This window comes from Mandrillus leucophaeus, unplaced genomic scaffold (genome assembly GCF_000951045.1).
Source record: "Mandrillus leucophaeus isolate KB7577 unplaced genomic scaffold, Mleu.le_1.0 Scaffold383, whole genome shotgun sequence".
NCBI classification, from domain to species: Eukaryota; Metazoa; Chordata; class Mammalia; order Primates; family Cercopithecidae; genus Mandrillus; species Mandrillus leucophaeus.
The window spans coordinates 808,185-824,308 of NW_012104065.1; the positions used below are offsets into that span (position 1 = coordinate 808,185).

A 16,124-nucleotide genomic window follows, 5' to 3' on the forward strand; every position below is an offset into this window, starting at 1 on the left:
TGTTTCATATATTTGAAGCTCTGATGTTAGGTAGGGAGGGGTGTGTGTGTGTGTGTGTGTGTTACAGCTGGTGAACAGACTCTTTTATCGTTATGTCCTTCATTGTCTGTTTTGACAGTTTTTGACTTAAAGTCTATTTTGTTTTACATAAGTATGGCCCATCCTTACTCTCTTTTTGTTACCATTTGCATGGAATGTATTTTTCCATCCTTTCACTTTCATTCTATGTTGTATTTTGGATCCAAAGTGAGCCTCTTGTAGGCAGCATATAGTTGGATCTTATTTTTAAAAACATTAAGTCAACCTGTGTTTTGATTGGAGAGTTTTATCTATTTGCATTTAAATAAACTGCTCATTGGGAGGGACTTACTATTGTCATTTTGTTTTTTTCTCTATGACTTACAACTATTTTTTGTTTCTTGATTCCTTCGTGTTTCATTGCTTTTTTTCTTTTGGTATAGGAGTGTGCTTTCATTCCTCTTACAACTCCTTTTGTGTATTTTCTGTAGATGTTTTCTCTGTGGTTACCGTGGGGATTACATAAAATATCCTAAAGTTACAACTGTCTATGTTAAACTGCAAATAACTTTAATCATATAAGAGTGCTACTTTATATCTGCCTCACCATGACTTGATGTTACTGATGTCATATATCACATCTTTTTATGTTGTGTATCTGTTAACATATTTTTAGTTTTTTTAAGCTTTTAAGTTCTATACCAGAATCAAAAGTGATTTATGCACCAATATAACAAGAATACAGGATTCTGTATTTTTCTCCTTATCAACCTTTACCTTAGGGAGGTTTATATTTTTGTATGCTTCCATGATGTTGTGTAGCACTTTTTAGTTTCCACTTGAGGGACTTTCTTTAGCACTTTTTTATTTATTATTATTATACTTTAAGTTCTAGGGTACATGTGCACAATGTGCAGGTTTATTACATATGTATACATGTACCATGTTGGTGTGCGGTACCCATTAACTTGTCATTTATATTAGGTGTATCTCCTAATGCTATCCCTCCCCCATACCCCCTCCCCACAATAGGACCCAGTGTGTGATGCTCCCCTTTCTGTGTCCAAGTGATCTCATTGTTCAATTCCCACCTATGAGTGAGAACATGCAGTATTTGATTTTTCTTTAGCACTTCTTGTAGGACAGGTATAGTGATGAAACTCCTTCAGCTTTTATTAATCTGGGAAAAATTTTAATTTCACCTACATTTTTGAAGCATATTATTGCCGGATATAGTATTCTTGATTGACAGTTCTTTCATTCAGCACTTTAATAATATATTATCTCACTCCTTCAGGCCTACAAGGTTTCTGCTGAGAAATCTGCATGTTATCTTATGGGAGTTCCCTTGTATATTGTTATGAGTTGCTTTTCTCTTACTGCTTTCAAGATTATTTACTGTGATTCAGACAGCTTGGTTATAATGTATCTCAGTATAGATGTTTTTGGGTTAACAATAGTTGGAGGTCTTTGAGCTTCTTGAATTTGCATCTCCATTTTCTTCTTCCAGTTTCAGACATTTTCAGCAAATTATTTATCTAAATGAGTTCCCAGCCCCTTTCTCTCTGTCTTCTTTTACTTCCCTTATGTGTATATTGGTTTGCCTATTGGTGTCCCAAAAGTCCTTTAGACTTTCTTAGCTTTTCTTCGTTCTCTTTTTGCTCCTCTGACTTGATAATTTCAAATGATCTGTTTTCAAAATTGTGGATTTATTTTTCTGTTTGATCTGGTCTGCTCTTGATTCCCTACAGTGAATTTTCATTTTCAGCTTCATAATTTCTATTTGATAAGTTTTTACAGTTTCTCTTTGTTGATATTCTCATTTTGTTCATGCACCCTTTTCCTGATTTTGCTGTTTTCTGTCGTCTCTTTCACCTCGTTGAGTATCTTAATGATAGTTATTTTGAAATCATTGGCAGATAATTCATAGATCTCTGTTACTTTAGGGTTGATTTTTGGAAGTTTATTTTATTTATTTGGACCATGTTTCTCTGTTTATTTGTATGCTTGTTGAAATTTTAGCATTTGAAAAAACAGCCACATCTCCCAGTCTTTGTGGACTCTTGTACACAGGAAGGGCTTCACCAGTCAGCCTTGTTAGAGAGTCTGTGGGCCTCTAACACCTTTTTTTGGCTGTGTGTCTTCTCTGAGCTTTTACTTGTACTCTTCCATCTGAAGAGGTTTGCCTCTCCACTCTGAAGCTTCCTCTGGTACCTGTCTTTGCTATAGCAGCCTCTGGTACTTTAGCAAGCTGTGGTATTAGTGCTTCCCCTGCTGTCTGTCAGTGTTACTGCAATTTCTCTGGTGCTCTATCAAGTTGAGGGTCCTGCCTTTGGTCTCTGAGGCTCACAGGCATCCAAAGTGCCATAGCCACAGTTCTTACTACAGGTTAGTCCTCCATTTTGGGTAAGACAAAATCTAGTGCATTGGGCATCTTCTTAAACAGTTGGATTCAAGCTCCACCTTTCTCTTTCCTTTCTGATGTAGAAGCTGTGTTGGGAGGTTGATGGGGTATAGTGAGTAAATATAATATATTTTCCTAACTGTTCCAGTGTGCCTCTTTTTGGCCTTGTGCCATATCCTCTCAACTAGTTTGTGGAAATCTCATGCAGGCAATATGATGCTTACCTTGTTAAGTCATCTCCATATGGGAAGCAGAGGGGACTTCCTGTTCTGACATGTTGCTGATCCTACCACAGTTTTTTAAAATCCTCCATCAAATGACTCCTGTGTTCTAAACCATTTGTTTTATTTATTCCCTATGCATTTATTCTTCTTTTTTGTTTTTCTCCTGAAGTATTCTTTTAACCATTTTGAGTGTAATAATTACTTAATGATGGCCAGGCACAGTAGCTCATGCCTGTAATCCCAGCACTTTGGGAGGCCGAGGACGGCAGATCACTTGAGGTCAGGAGTTCAAGACCAGCCTGGTCAACATGGCGAAACCCCACCTCTACTAAAAATACAAAAATTAGCTGGGCCTAGTGGCGGACACCTGTAATCCCAGTTACTCAGAGGCTGAGGCACGAGAATCTCTTGAGCCTGGGAGGCGGAGGCTGCAGTGAGCCAAAATGGTGCACTCCAGCCTGGGTGACAGTGAGACTCTATCTCAAAAAAAAAAAAACTCAATGATGTGCTTAAAGATGCATTCCTTTCCCTAAAAGCTTATTTTTTAACCTTTTTACATTCACATTACACTGTTATTTTAATTTGCTTTTCTCTTGTTTTACATTTGTTTGTCTTAACAGCCAGATTTTAAATACCTTTATAGCATATTATCTTAATTCTGTTGTTTTTCCCTCTACACATATCTAATGCAATGTCATACTAGAAGGTTGAAATTATTGTTGTGTCATATAAAAAGTAGCAAGATGTGTTTGTTGTTAAGAAGAGTGATTAAGGGCATCTGCTCATTGTAATTCTAAGCATTTATTACCTTTGGTTTAATATGTTGTTCTTACACTTGACTTAGTCTTGAGTAGATATTTTATTCTTCTCATTTTTTTTTTTTTGTTTGTTTTTGAGGCATAGTCTGGCTGTGTCACCCAGGCTGGATTGCAGTAACACAATCTCAGCTCACTGCAACCTCTGCCTCCTCGGCTCAAGCTGTCCTCCCACCTTAGCCTCCCAAGGAGGTGGGACCACAGGCGTGTATTAACACGCTTGGCTAATTTTTACACATATATATATATTTTTAGAGATGGGGTTTCGCTACATTGCCCAGGCTGGTCTATAACTCCTGAGCTCAAGCAATCCTTGCCTGTCTCAGCCTCCCAACGTGCTAATATTATGGGTGTGAGCCACTGTACCCGGCCTCGTTTTAAGACATAAATGATGATAGTGTTATTAATGACGGAGGCCTAAATAATGATAATTAATATGTAGGTGTTATAATTCCATTTCTGTATTCCCTGGTTTTGGGGAGAAAGGCTGAAATAAGTTGTTACTGAAGCTTAGATTTGTGACATTTTATGAAATAATTTAAGTCACACAGTGGTAGGTAGTATTTTTTTAAAAAACAACTTAAAAATAATTTTGGTTTGAAAATTTTGATTTGTGACATGGGATACCACTTACTTGTTGAACTGCTGGTGCTAATATGATGCCTGCTACATGGTAGGCATTCACTAGTTATGTGTTAAATGAGTGAGTCTGGTTATTCTTTAGATTTATATTGTTAATGTTTTTAAACTCTTACAGCATGTAAGCCATTTTTGTGTTTTTAATTTAATCTTCATAAGAACACTGAGATGCAGGAATTATTTTATTAGTCTCTCAAATGATAAGCAGTTGCCTTCAGCAAAGTAAATGATTTGCTTAAGATACAATGAACAAGTGATAATGCCAAGATTGAAATTGTTGTCTCAGCTGGCAATGTTTCCCATTGTATTAGAGCACTGACAGATAATATATTGACAGGCATCTACAGGTCTTATTTTTTTTTAAAGATTCCCTGTGTGTTGAGTTTTATTTTTACCTGGATTTTTTTTCTCCCCCAGCATCCACCCAACCCACCAGTATCACCAGGAAAAACTGTAAATGATGTCAACAGCAATAATAACATGCCTTACAGGTGAGAATTCATAGTCTGTCTAGTTTTTAAATAACAGAACAAAGTTCTAATTTTCTTTATTTGGTCGAAGAATCTTGCAGTGTAATCATGGTATTTATGTGGAAATAAGTGGTGCACTTGGTTAGTATATTTTCTTTTTCTGCTTCATTATATTGTTCATCTGTGAATAATACTTTTGCTAACTTATTGCAAGGCATTGTTTGGTCACTATATATTTGTTTAACCACTTGTCTTAAATAGTATTCTCTCGAGTAATTGAGAAATACTTCTGTTAAGGGTGAGAAAGACTAATGTCTGTACATATTAGGACCTACTTTTGGTATTCAGGTTAAGTACTGATAACAGACATTAGAATACAAGAGTTAAGACTTCCCTAATGCCATAGACCCCAGCATTTAGAAGTCTTTGTGCCAGCTATGCCTCACTGTTTTTGCTTGCAGTTTAGGGTTGTGAAACCCAAGTCTAGCCACCCTTTTTCCCCTATGGGCCACTGCTTATTCTAGATATCAGTTGGTTTTCCCAGAGTGGCGTATCTGTTGACTATTTGTGTGTATATATATTTCATAGAAATGCAGGCACAGTGAGACAGATGCTGGAGTCCAAAAGAAATGTAAGCGAGAGTGCACCACCATCCTTTCAAACTCCTGTGAATACAGGTAACTTTTTTTTTAAAATACCAAAATACATTTTCTTAGGAAGTAAAGGCTTTGGTTCTCTTTTCTTACATTCTTTTGAGGTTGAAATGGATTAAGAAATTGGGCACATTGGTCTAAGTACAAAAATTTTGTTAAAAATTCAGGATCAAACTGGGCATGGTGGCACATGCCTATAGTCTCAGCTACTTGGGAGGCTGAGGAGGATTACCTGAACCCAGAAGTTCGAGTCAACTTGGGCAACATAGTGAAATCCACTTGTCTCTTAAAACAAAAAAATTTAGGGTGGTAGATAAGTATATGTGAAAATACAGTATAGATATTCAGATCTCTATTGTAGTAGTTCACAAACTTTCTCGTCTCTAGATCCCTTTACAATCTTAAAAAATTATTAAGAACCCCAGAACTTTTATTTATGTGGGTTACATCAGTTGATGTTTATTTTCAGTTGAAATGAAGTAGAAATTAAACAGAAATTTAAAGATTTTTTTTTAAATAAAAGTAGACTGGGCTTGGTGGCTCACGCCTGTAATCCCAGGACTTTGAGAGGCTGAGGCAGGCAATCACTTGAGGTCAGGAATTTGAGACCAGCCTGGCCAACATGGTGAAACCCCATCTCTACCAAAATACAAAAATTAGCCAGGCATGATGGCTGGTGCCTGTAATCCCAGCCACTCAGGAGGCTGAGGCAGGAGAATCGCTTGAACCCGGGAGGTGGAGTGCGGTGAGCCAAGGTCACGCCACTGCACCCCAACCTGGGCGACAGAGTGAGACTTTCTCTCAAAAAAAAAAAAATAAATAAATAATAAATATAAAAATAAATAAAGTAATAGTAAACTCATGTCTAACACAAAAAACTTTTTAAAATGAAACTAAGTGTATTTTCACTTAAATAATAGCAGCACAAAGAGCATTATTCTCTTACATTTTTTACGTATCTCTTTAATACTTTGAGACATTAAGACAGCTAAAGATAGCTGTATACTCATATCTGTATCTGCTTTTAGTCTGTTTTAAAATGTTGATTTGGTTGACGCATATGAAGGAAATCCAGTCTTATACAAATATATAGATGGAAAAGGGCTAGCCCTTACAGATAATTGTGGATATTCTTCTTTGATACTGTCCAGTAGTAGTTTCTTTAAGGTTGGTTGTGAAGTATAATCTGAAACCACACCAAAGAACTTTTCTAACTCCTCCATTAAAATCCATTTATTGGACAAGTGTGGTGCCTTATGCCTGTAATTCCCACACTTTGGGAGGCCCGAGGCAGGTGGATCACTTGAACTCAGGAGTTCCAGGCCGGCCAGGGCAACATAGTGAAACTTGTCTCTACAAAAAATACAAAAAGTAGCCGGACATGGTGGTGCATGCCTGTGGTCCCAGCTACTTGGGAGGCTGAGGTGGAAAGATGACATGAGCCCAGGAGGTGTAAGCTGCTGTGAGCCAAGATTGCGCCAGTGTACTCCATCCTGGGCGATAGAGGCAAACCCTGTCTTTAAAAAAAAAAAAAAAAAAAAAAATTCCTCTATCTTGTACTTGCACATGGAGTTTTACTAATATTCATTGATCATTTGAAAACTATTCACCAAGTTATGCAAATCTTCCAAATATTGACACATTTTGTTAATATTATTTTTAAAAATTACGTTTACTGATTTTACTATCAGTTCTACTCAGAGAAGCATTTTAAGGATTTAGGGAGCTGTCATGCTTTCAGTGACAGATAAAAGTTTTTTCTAATGTTCTTAGTTTTGCTTAAGAACTCAAATGTTATTATTACTGATAAATACAGTTGGGCTTTTTTTCTTTGAAGTGACTGCCTTACCTAGTTTATTTCTAACAAAAGATCTTCAAAATACCCACATGTGAATCATCGGTGTGTCTATAGGTCATTCTTTCAAGTAAAAATAGTCTTTCGTGGGAAAGATTGCTAGTTTAGTTTATAGCTCAATTGCACACGCATTTTTCCTTAACTATCCTACTTTGGCACGCAGTAGTTGTCTCGTATGTACTGCCTATTCCTTCACATGGAATATTAAGAAAAGAACCCCCATTCAAAAGTTGAGATATAATAAAGTTAATAGTTTTTACTGCTGTATCATGGGGATTCTTAAGTAAAACTGACTTTGTTTTTTACTGTAAGCATGTGATGAAGAATGCAGCGACGTTTGGTCCATTGTACTACCTTGATTTTTGTACTAAGCATCAGAAGTTTTACTTACCATTGCTTTTGCTCCATTGGTGCAAATGTCTGCTCATTTAAAAAGTCAAATAATGTCTCATTGTTATGAAAATAGTTTTGACATTGCAAACTCCCCAAAAGGGTCTCAGAAAACCCCAGGCACCCCCCTGGACCACACTTCGAGAAACTGCTGCTCTAGTGAACCTGTGATTTTTGGAAAGACTATAAATCAGTGAGAAAGAAGTTTGGTCATATATTTTAAACCTGTTCCAATGAGAATAAACACAAGTAGTTGAAAATTGCTATAAAACTGTAGTGACCAGCATTTGTCAGCATTTGTATTTTCTCTGTTCTTCTGTATATGCTACCTAATTTCTTCTTAATTCATCTGTCAACTTCACTCAGTGCTATTTTTCATATCATACAATGTCAGTAGGGTGTCAGTAGAGGGAACCTCCCCCTAATAGTTCCTCTCCCAAGGAATTCAGTCAAACTTGATCCAAAGATACAGACATGGTTCAAATAATAAAATATAATGAGTAAGCTTACCTGTTATTCATTAATGGTCATGACTCTTTAGATTTACTATTTGAGTTTATATATTACTTGCGTTTTAAGGCATTTATAATGTTTTTAATGTAGTTTCAAAAATATATATTTTTACTTAACTTTTTAGTATTTTTTATTTGTTTACTAGTTAGGTACTCTAAAGTGATTATAGTAATTTTCAGAGACCATTTTGATACTCAGTAGTCTTGCATATTAATCATCCATCATGTGCTGTTTTTGTAATATACTAAACCTACATGCAAAATTCTTCTAAGAATTTAATTCTAAATTAAATTTCAGAATTTGAATCTGGAAAAAATTTCATGATAAAAGACTTTACAGTCTTTGCGATGTATTTAATCTATGCTAAGTCTAATGCAATGTATTTAATTTGTATCTGTCATATTTTCTTAGTTGATAAATTAATATAACCATTTAAACAGAGAATTCTGTTTTCTTTCTATAGTATCTTCAACCAATCTTGTCACTCCTCCAACAGTTGTCAGTAGTCAACCTAAATTGCAGACTCCAGTGACTTCGGGTTCCCTCACAGCAACGTCAGTTCTTCCTGCACCCAATACAGCTACTGTAGTTGCTACTACTCAGGTGCCTAGTGGAAATCCTCAACCTACAATCTCTTTACAACCTTTGCCAGTGATTTTGCATGTACCTGTTGCAGTATCCTCCCAGCCTCAGCTTCTACAGAGCCATCCAGGGACTTTGGTGACTAATCAACCATCTGGCAACGTTGAATTCATTTCTGTGCAAAGCCCACCTACAGTGAGTGGTCTTACCAAAAATCCAGTATCCTTGCCATCCTTGCCAAATCCCACTAAACCAAACAACGTTCCTTCTGTGCCCAGTTCTAGTATTCAAAGGAACCCTACTGCCAGTGCTGCACCATTGGGAACAACACTTGCGGTGCAGGCTGTTCCAACGGCACACTCTATTGTACAAGCCACAAGGACTTCTTTGCCCACAGTGGGCCCATCAGGACTCTATAGTCCATCAAATAATCGAGGTCCTATACAGATGAAAATTCCAATTTCTGCATTTAGTACTTCGTCTCCTGCAGAACAGAACAGCAATACCACCCCAAGAATTGGTAAGTCACCATGTAGGTTTAATGCTAGAAATGCAAGCATGTTAATAGCCTTGTAACGATTGAACTTTTTTTTTCTAAGTGGCTAGCATTATTGGAAGGACAAAATAAATAGAATTTTCTTCATTATTTTTAGTAATTTTTTAGATACCTGAGAGAAATGATGTTGCTAAAATGAGGCTTGAGAGGGGGTTTATTTTGAATTAGAAGTTAGTGTCTGTGTTTTATCGTTTAGTAATTTTTCTAAGTTTGGTGAATTTTGAATTTATGGCTTTGTGGCAAGCATTATGAGTTACTTTTATGATACATTTGCCAGCAATGTCTGTTTAAAACATTTTAAAGTATCAAATTTACATAATATATGCTCTTAAGAAAAAAAGGCACGTTTATGTTCCTTACACATTTGGAAAATCCTTTGTGCTCTCATTCATAGCTTCCAAATTTGAACAACTTAAAAATAGATTTTCTTTCACATTTACTATAAAATGTTTGAGTCCTTCTTGTTTTATCCTTTCTGTTTTCCCATATGACATATTATATGATTGTTTGTATTTTACTTAGAAATACTGCAAAAAGGAGAACTTGACTATACCTGTTTAAAATCTGCCAAACTCTGTGTCTTCCTGGCTCCTGGAAAGAGTTTGTGTTGTATGCATTCTTGAGCTTGCTTATTCTTCATTTCTGACTTCACATGTATCCGCACTACTTTTGGAAAGGCAGGGAAGGGTAGGCATCATGTGTATAGTAAAATTGGTAGTGTTTTTCTTATTGATGTTGTAAGTGACCATGTAATGTAGGAAACAAATTCTAAAGTACAAAATTACTTTTATAAGTGAGATGTACAAGCCTTAGTTTTTATTTGTCATACAGTCATTACTAGTGTAGTTACTCCTTAAGTGTTTTCTCATATAAAACAATGACGGTATTTCAGAGTTGTTAAGAAAGTAAATGAGTGGCAGATCAAAATTAATGTTGGATTGAAGCTGGATATCACTCTTATCATATTTATAAGAATAAACTAATGTTTTATATGAAAGTGTAATTATTATTTATAGTATTTACAATTTAAATGTTTGCATAGTACAGGGGCAAATGTTTGTTAGTATTATCTGCTACCACATTATTTTTTGGATATTCTTTCATGTTTACAACACTAAAAGAGATGCTTACTTTTAACTGAGGTCAGTGGACATACAAGATTTTTGGGTGATATTTCATTTTTCTGTAACTTCTTTTTCTTTTAGTTCTTAGTATTTTTTAATGCCAGATGATTTAGTGATGGACATTGTTTTATGTGATTTTGGGTTTTCCTCCTTATGAAATTTTGAGGCAAAGTTGACATTGTTTTAATTTCATGGTCATGAGATGAGATATATTCTTAAATAGAGAACTTTTCCTGAGAAACCATGACTTGAAAAGAAATAATTTAAGAGTATTTGTTTAATGTCATGCTCGTACTCCAAACACTTCTAAAAGTGTCAGAATTATAATTTCATTATTCTGTTCTCTTACAGTTTTTATAGAAAGGGTATATTCCCCAAATTATCTAGTTGATGTACACTATTAGTAATGCATGTCAGTCTGTTTCATTTGACTATTCTTAATTTTTTTATATAAAAGTAAGTTTTCACAATCATTAATTGGTGTAGCATTCTAAGATAATGTACAATTATTTCTAAACATAAAATTACATATTTTAACACATATATTTATTTAACACATTTATATATTTTTAATATGTAATTATATCAAGATCTTCAAGTTCCATTTAGAATGTTTACCTACATTTGATAATGAATAAATGTGAATGACAAGCTTTGTTTGTATTTTTTTCATAATGCTAACTAAAATGAGATCTTATGAACTTGCTTATTCTTCAGTTCTGACTTTATTACTTATAATATGTTCTTTGATCAAGTATAATTTCAGCAGCGACATAAATGATATTAAAGTAAGCATTTGGCTTTTTAGGAGTCCCAAAACCTAAACTGAAGCCGAACTTCAGTACATCTCTACTACATTTAGTAGTTTGATAAATTAATTAGGTTATATAATTAAAATTTTCTAAGCTCTATACTTATGTGGGTATTATATTTGCTTAATAAGAACATATGCTATATGTTCATGCATTTGTATGTATTTTATTATAGTTAAGTATATCCTTATGGATTTTAAATCTGTATTTCTGTTTATAGTGAGGTAAATGTCCTCCTAAGGGCTTGGAAATTTAAAGCTCAAACTATAGCTAATTTCATTCATTCACAAAGTAATGAATGCCTATATTATCTGAGGTTCTTTAGATACACAGAAATGTATAAAATAGTCACTATGATCTCACCAAGCTTACAATCAAATAGGGAATGTAGTCATTAAATAAGGATTTAATTATAAATGTGATGAGTGTTAGGATTTGCAGGTTTTCGTGAGAGGACAAAAGAGAACATGGGAAATCTGGAAAGGTATGAAGTAATGAACAGAAGAATGGGGGAAATAGGGTTAAAGGGTTTTTGTAGGAGGTATAGAGGATAATGTGACATCCATGAACCCTGGTTACAGTATGGAGAATGGTTTGGAAGGGATAAGAATAATGTTAGGAAGACCAATTAGGAGACTGGAGGCTCTTGTAGTGTACGAGATGAGAGATGGTGGTATGAAAAAGATTTAAACGTTATTTAAGAGGTAGCATTGGCAGTACTTGGTAATTTATTAATAAAAGTTTAGATGTGTGGAAAAGATGGAGAACTCAAAGATGACTCAGCTTTCTAAGACATTTTTAAATGTTGTTCCATTTACTAAACTAGACATTAAAGAAAGAACAGATTTGGGGGAAGTTATATACAATCCATGTACAAGGTACACTTTCAAATTACATTAAACATCTTGTTCTAAGACTATGTAAAACTAGAGTTGGCTGGGCATGGTGGCTTATGCCTGTAATACCAACACTTTGGTAGGCTGAGGCAGGAGGATGGCTTGAGCTCAGGAGCTCGAGACCAGCCTTGCAATATAGTGAGACCCCCATATGTACAAAAAATAAAAAATTAGTTTGGCATGGTGACACATGCCTGCAGTCCCAGCTACCCAGGAGGCCGAAGGAGGAGGATTGCTTGAACCCAGGAGGTCAAGGCTGCAGTGAGCCATGGTCGTGCCACTGCACTCCAACCTGGGCAACAGAGGAAGGTCCCTGTCTCAGAAACAAAAACAAGTGAGAGTTTAAACACAGCAATTATTTCTTCAACCATTTCTTCAAGGATAGAATTAAATGAATGAAGTGTTTGCCTTTTTTATGTTCATACAATTATCCAGAGCTACTAAGGGATACTGCCAGTTTAACTCCTGTAAAGTACTTTTTAATTTTATTTACTTTTATTTTTATTTTTATGGAGATGTATTCCATATGATAGAAGGATTTTAAGCTATAATTTCTTATTTTACATCCTGACCAGTTTTGTTGCCTTGATAGATGGAGTTATAATATTTATATCCAGAAGTCATCCAAAGTAGATCTTACAGAAGAAAGCAAAAGCAATGCAATGGAGCTATAAGACATTACATTAAGAATCAAGGGAAAAATTGTGTAATAATGGGCAAGGGAGATGTTAGTTGAGAATCTAGAATAAGGAATATTATTACAGTTCCGTGAATAATTAACTTATAGCTCTAAGGCAATTAGGTCTAAGAGAGAATCATGCTGGGTAACAAAGAAATGTGTATGTAACATTTTATTAAGCAGTCTAAATCTTTCTTGCATCTTTAGGAATTTTCTTATATGAAAATATTATGACAAAAAGTAAAAATGAGGCCAAGTATGTTGGCTCATGCCTATAATCCCAGCACTTTGGGAGGGTGAGGCAGGTGGATCACTTGAGGCCAGAAGATCGAGACCATCCTGGCCAGCATGGTGAAAGCAGGTCTCTACTAAAACAAAAATTAGCCAGGCATGGTGGCACTCATTGGTAGTCCCAGCTACTCGGGAGCCTGAGACATGAGAATCGCTTGAACCTGGGAGATGGAGGTTGCAGTGAGCCAAGATCGTGCCACTGCACTCCAGTCTGGGTGGCAGAGCAAGACTCTCTCAAAAAGAAAAAAATAAATAAAATAAAGAATTAAAAAATAAAAACACAAAAGTGAGGCTTCCTCATTTACTTTTTATGTAAAGTTATTTTGAGTTGAAGATGAAAGTGTTTCAAATCCAAATGAATGTATTTTAACATCGTATATAAAAACCTTTGGTAGTAAATCACTGATATTTTGGTAGTATCACCTAGTGTATCTTAATACTCCACTATGTAACATCAGTAACCTAGAATTAGTTTTGTTAGTCTTTCAGGAACTTCTTAGTCCCAAACAGATGCTCATTTGTAATAAATGAAGTAATTTGAATATATTTTTAAATAGATAATATATTAATATTATTCTTACAAAAAGAAAGTAATTCAGACAAGGTAGGAGAAATCAAAGGGCATCCTTTTTACTTCTGTACCCTAGAATACGTCTCTTTTAACAGGTGAATATTAACCCAACTTGATTTTTTAGACATACAGATTTACATATGTACATATGGAAATACATAGGTAGTTTAATCTCCTGTATTTTTTTAAACGTAAATTGTTTACTCTGTATGCATTCTGAAGACTTACAAATGAAAGGAATGCCATACTTTGACCAGGAGGGTTTTATCTCCAGAAAGAAAGGATGGGCTGTTTCAACATTTAAAAACCCCATGTTACCAAACAGGAAACCCTAAATAATCTCAATAGGTACATAAAACCTTTGATGAAATTTAATGCATTCTCTCTTTTCCTCTCATTAGAAATTGGGACAAAATATGCTTTGTTCATTTTCTGTGCTGTTCTGGAAGTAACATTTTTTTTTAACTGCAAAGTCATTACAAGTTAATTGAAAAATGAACAGAGAAAGAAAAATCATGGATGATTGAACTACTGAGAAATATGCATGTGTATTTTCTTGGATTTACTGCAACTGTTTCTACTGAATTTATTGGAAACATTTTTGACATATTAAATTTTTTTCTCCAAAGGGACATAGAATGCAGGAATTATATTTTGTTTAACTATTTCCTCATGTTAGAACATTTAAGTTTTGTGTATCTTAAATTATTTCCATGAGATACTGCTTAGAGTTAAAATTGCTGGGCCAGTGGAAAGTGTTTTTTAATCAGTATTGTGAATTTCCCCTTCTGAAAGATACTATAGCAGTGATCTGTGAGTTTGAGTTTTTATTTACATATGTGACATGTTGACAGAAAAATAGTTGGAGAAAACAATATGAATTGTTTTATATAAAGCAACTTAACTTTTTACATTTTGTAGATGTTTTTAAAAATGGCTTTTTTTTACTTTTCAGAAAACCAGACGAACAAAACAATAGATGCTTCTGTCAGTAAGAAAGCAGCTGATAGCACATCACAGGTAAGATTTTTCCTTCTTCAAAGTAAAATCCTAAGTATGGTCTACAGGAAAATGAATTTTCATCATTCTTTGATTGAATGAAAATTGTTCTATGTCTGTTTTTTATAACTGTCCAAATATTGTCTCATAACTTCTCTGTAATATTTGACAAGAATTGATATTTTTTGTTTTTTGTTTTTACATAGCAGTTCTCTTAGAGGTAATAGTTTATTAACTGAATGATTTGATTAGTACAATTGACAGTCCAGTCGTTTGCCTTTACATTCTATAAAGATTGTCTGCAAAAAGAAAACACATGTAATTTCTTCCAGGTACATCTTTTTTAAGAGTGTTTCACTGGTTTACCCTCACTTGTACCACTCTCTACAGACCCCTACCACCATTTTAATTTCCTCAAAGGTAATCAGAAATACCTTTTGAGGAAGAATTTTTTGTCTGTCTGCTTGTTTATTAGCACTTTGCCAGTCTTTGTACTTTTTCCTATTAAATCTTAACCACCCAATAATAGAGTAACTACTTCTTTCCTGTATTAACAGTGTTCTTCCTTGTTCTTTATTGCTTTAGGTATAATCAGTTCATAGTGATTAGGCTACTGATAGTTTTATTTTCTTCACTTCCTTTGAATCATTTCAAGAATCTCATATATTCCTAGAAGAACAAAAATCTTTGAGCATGTCAGGCATGAAAAACTGACAAGATTTTTAAAACTTTTTTGATCTTTAAATGTGACTATTTTCCTTAAAAACAATGGATTTTGACCAACCTAGATATATACCATAGTTTATAGATCAAATAAAAGCTATTAAAAATATCTTAACTTCTTACAAGTGTTAGCAGTTTTTGTGTGCACTATTAGAGATCAAAGTTGTGATTGTTTCTCAGCATGTCTTGTGGATATAACTGTGTTTTCATTTAAAATTATAAGATTGAGATACTTTCTAGAAGACATATAGAAAATGCTGATATATTCAGTGATACTTAGTGACATTTATAGGAAGTCTAGTTAAACTTTAAACAAAGAATTTATGAACATCTCTACTTCCCTCAGTGAGTTTTTTTTTTTTTAAGTAATATTTTCAAGGAAAGGAAAATGGACATTATGATGGCTATTTTTTGTCATTTTATAAATGGTGGTTCTTCTAGAGCTGTGATATCTACTATGATAGCCACTAGTCACATGTAGCTATTTAAATTAAATTACAAATTTAGTTCCTCAGTCAAAATAACCGCCATTTCAAGGTTCAGTAGCTACAAATGGCTAGTGGCTAGCATATTGGACCACACAGATATAGACTCTCTTCATCATTGCAGAAAGTTGTATTGAACTCTACTGTATAGAGTATTTTGCTGAAATCTAGTATATGTAGCTGGGAACGGTGTCTCACGCCTGTAATCCTAGCACTTTGGGAGGCCGAGGTGGGCAGATGATCACCTGAGGTCAGGAGTTTGAGACCAGCCTGGCCAACATGGGGAAACCCCATCTCTACTAAAAGGACAAAAATTAGCCTGGCGTGGTGGCAGGTGCCTGTAATCCCAGCTACTTGGGAGGCTAAGGCAGGAGAATTGCTTGAACCCAGGAGGGCGGAGGTTGCAGTGAGCTGAGATCATACCA

The 16,124-nt window shown here is 34.8% G+C and overlaps 1 protein-coding gene across 3 annotated transcripts in view; it reads left to right on the top strand.

The window, feature by feature from the left end:
• The window catches only part of ATF7IP (activating transcription factor 7 interacting protein), a 141,507-nt gene that overhangs the window by 87,236 nt on the left and 38,147 nt on the right, over positions 1–16,124 (top strand). For all 3 annotated transcript variants that reach the window (XM_011990790.1, XM_011990791.1, XM_011990789.1), the window contains exons 7-10: positions 4,518–4,591; positions 5,159–5,247; positions 8,445–9,083; positions 14,448–14,512. In XM_011990790.1, coding sequence (XP_011846180.1) covers positions 4,518–4,591; positions 5,159–5,247; positions 8,445–9,083; positions 14,448–14,512 — 867 coding nt within the window. The remainder of the gene's footprint in view (positions 1–4,517; positions 4,592–5,158; positions 5,248–8,444; positions 9,084–14,447; positions 14,513–16,124) is intronic.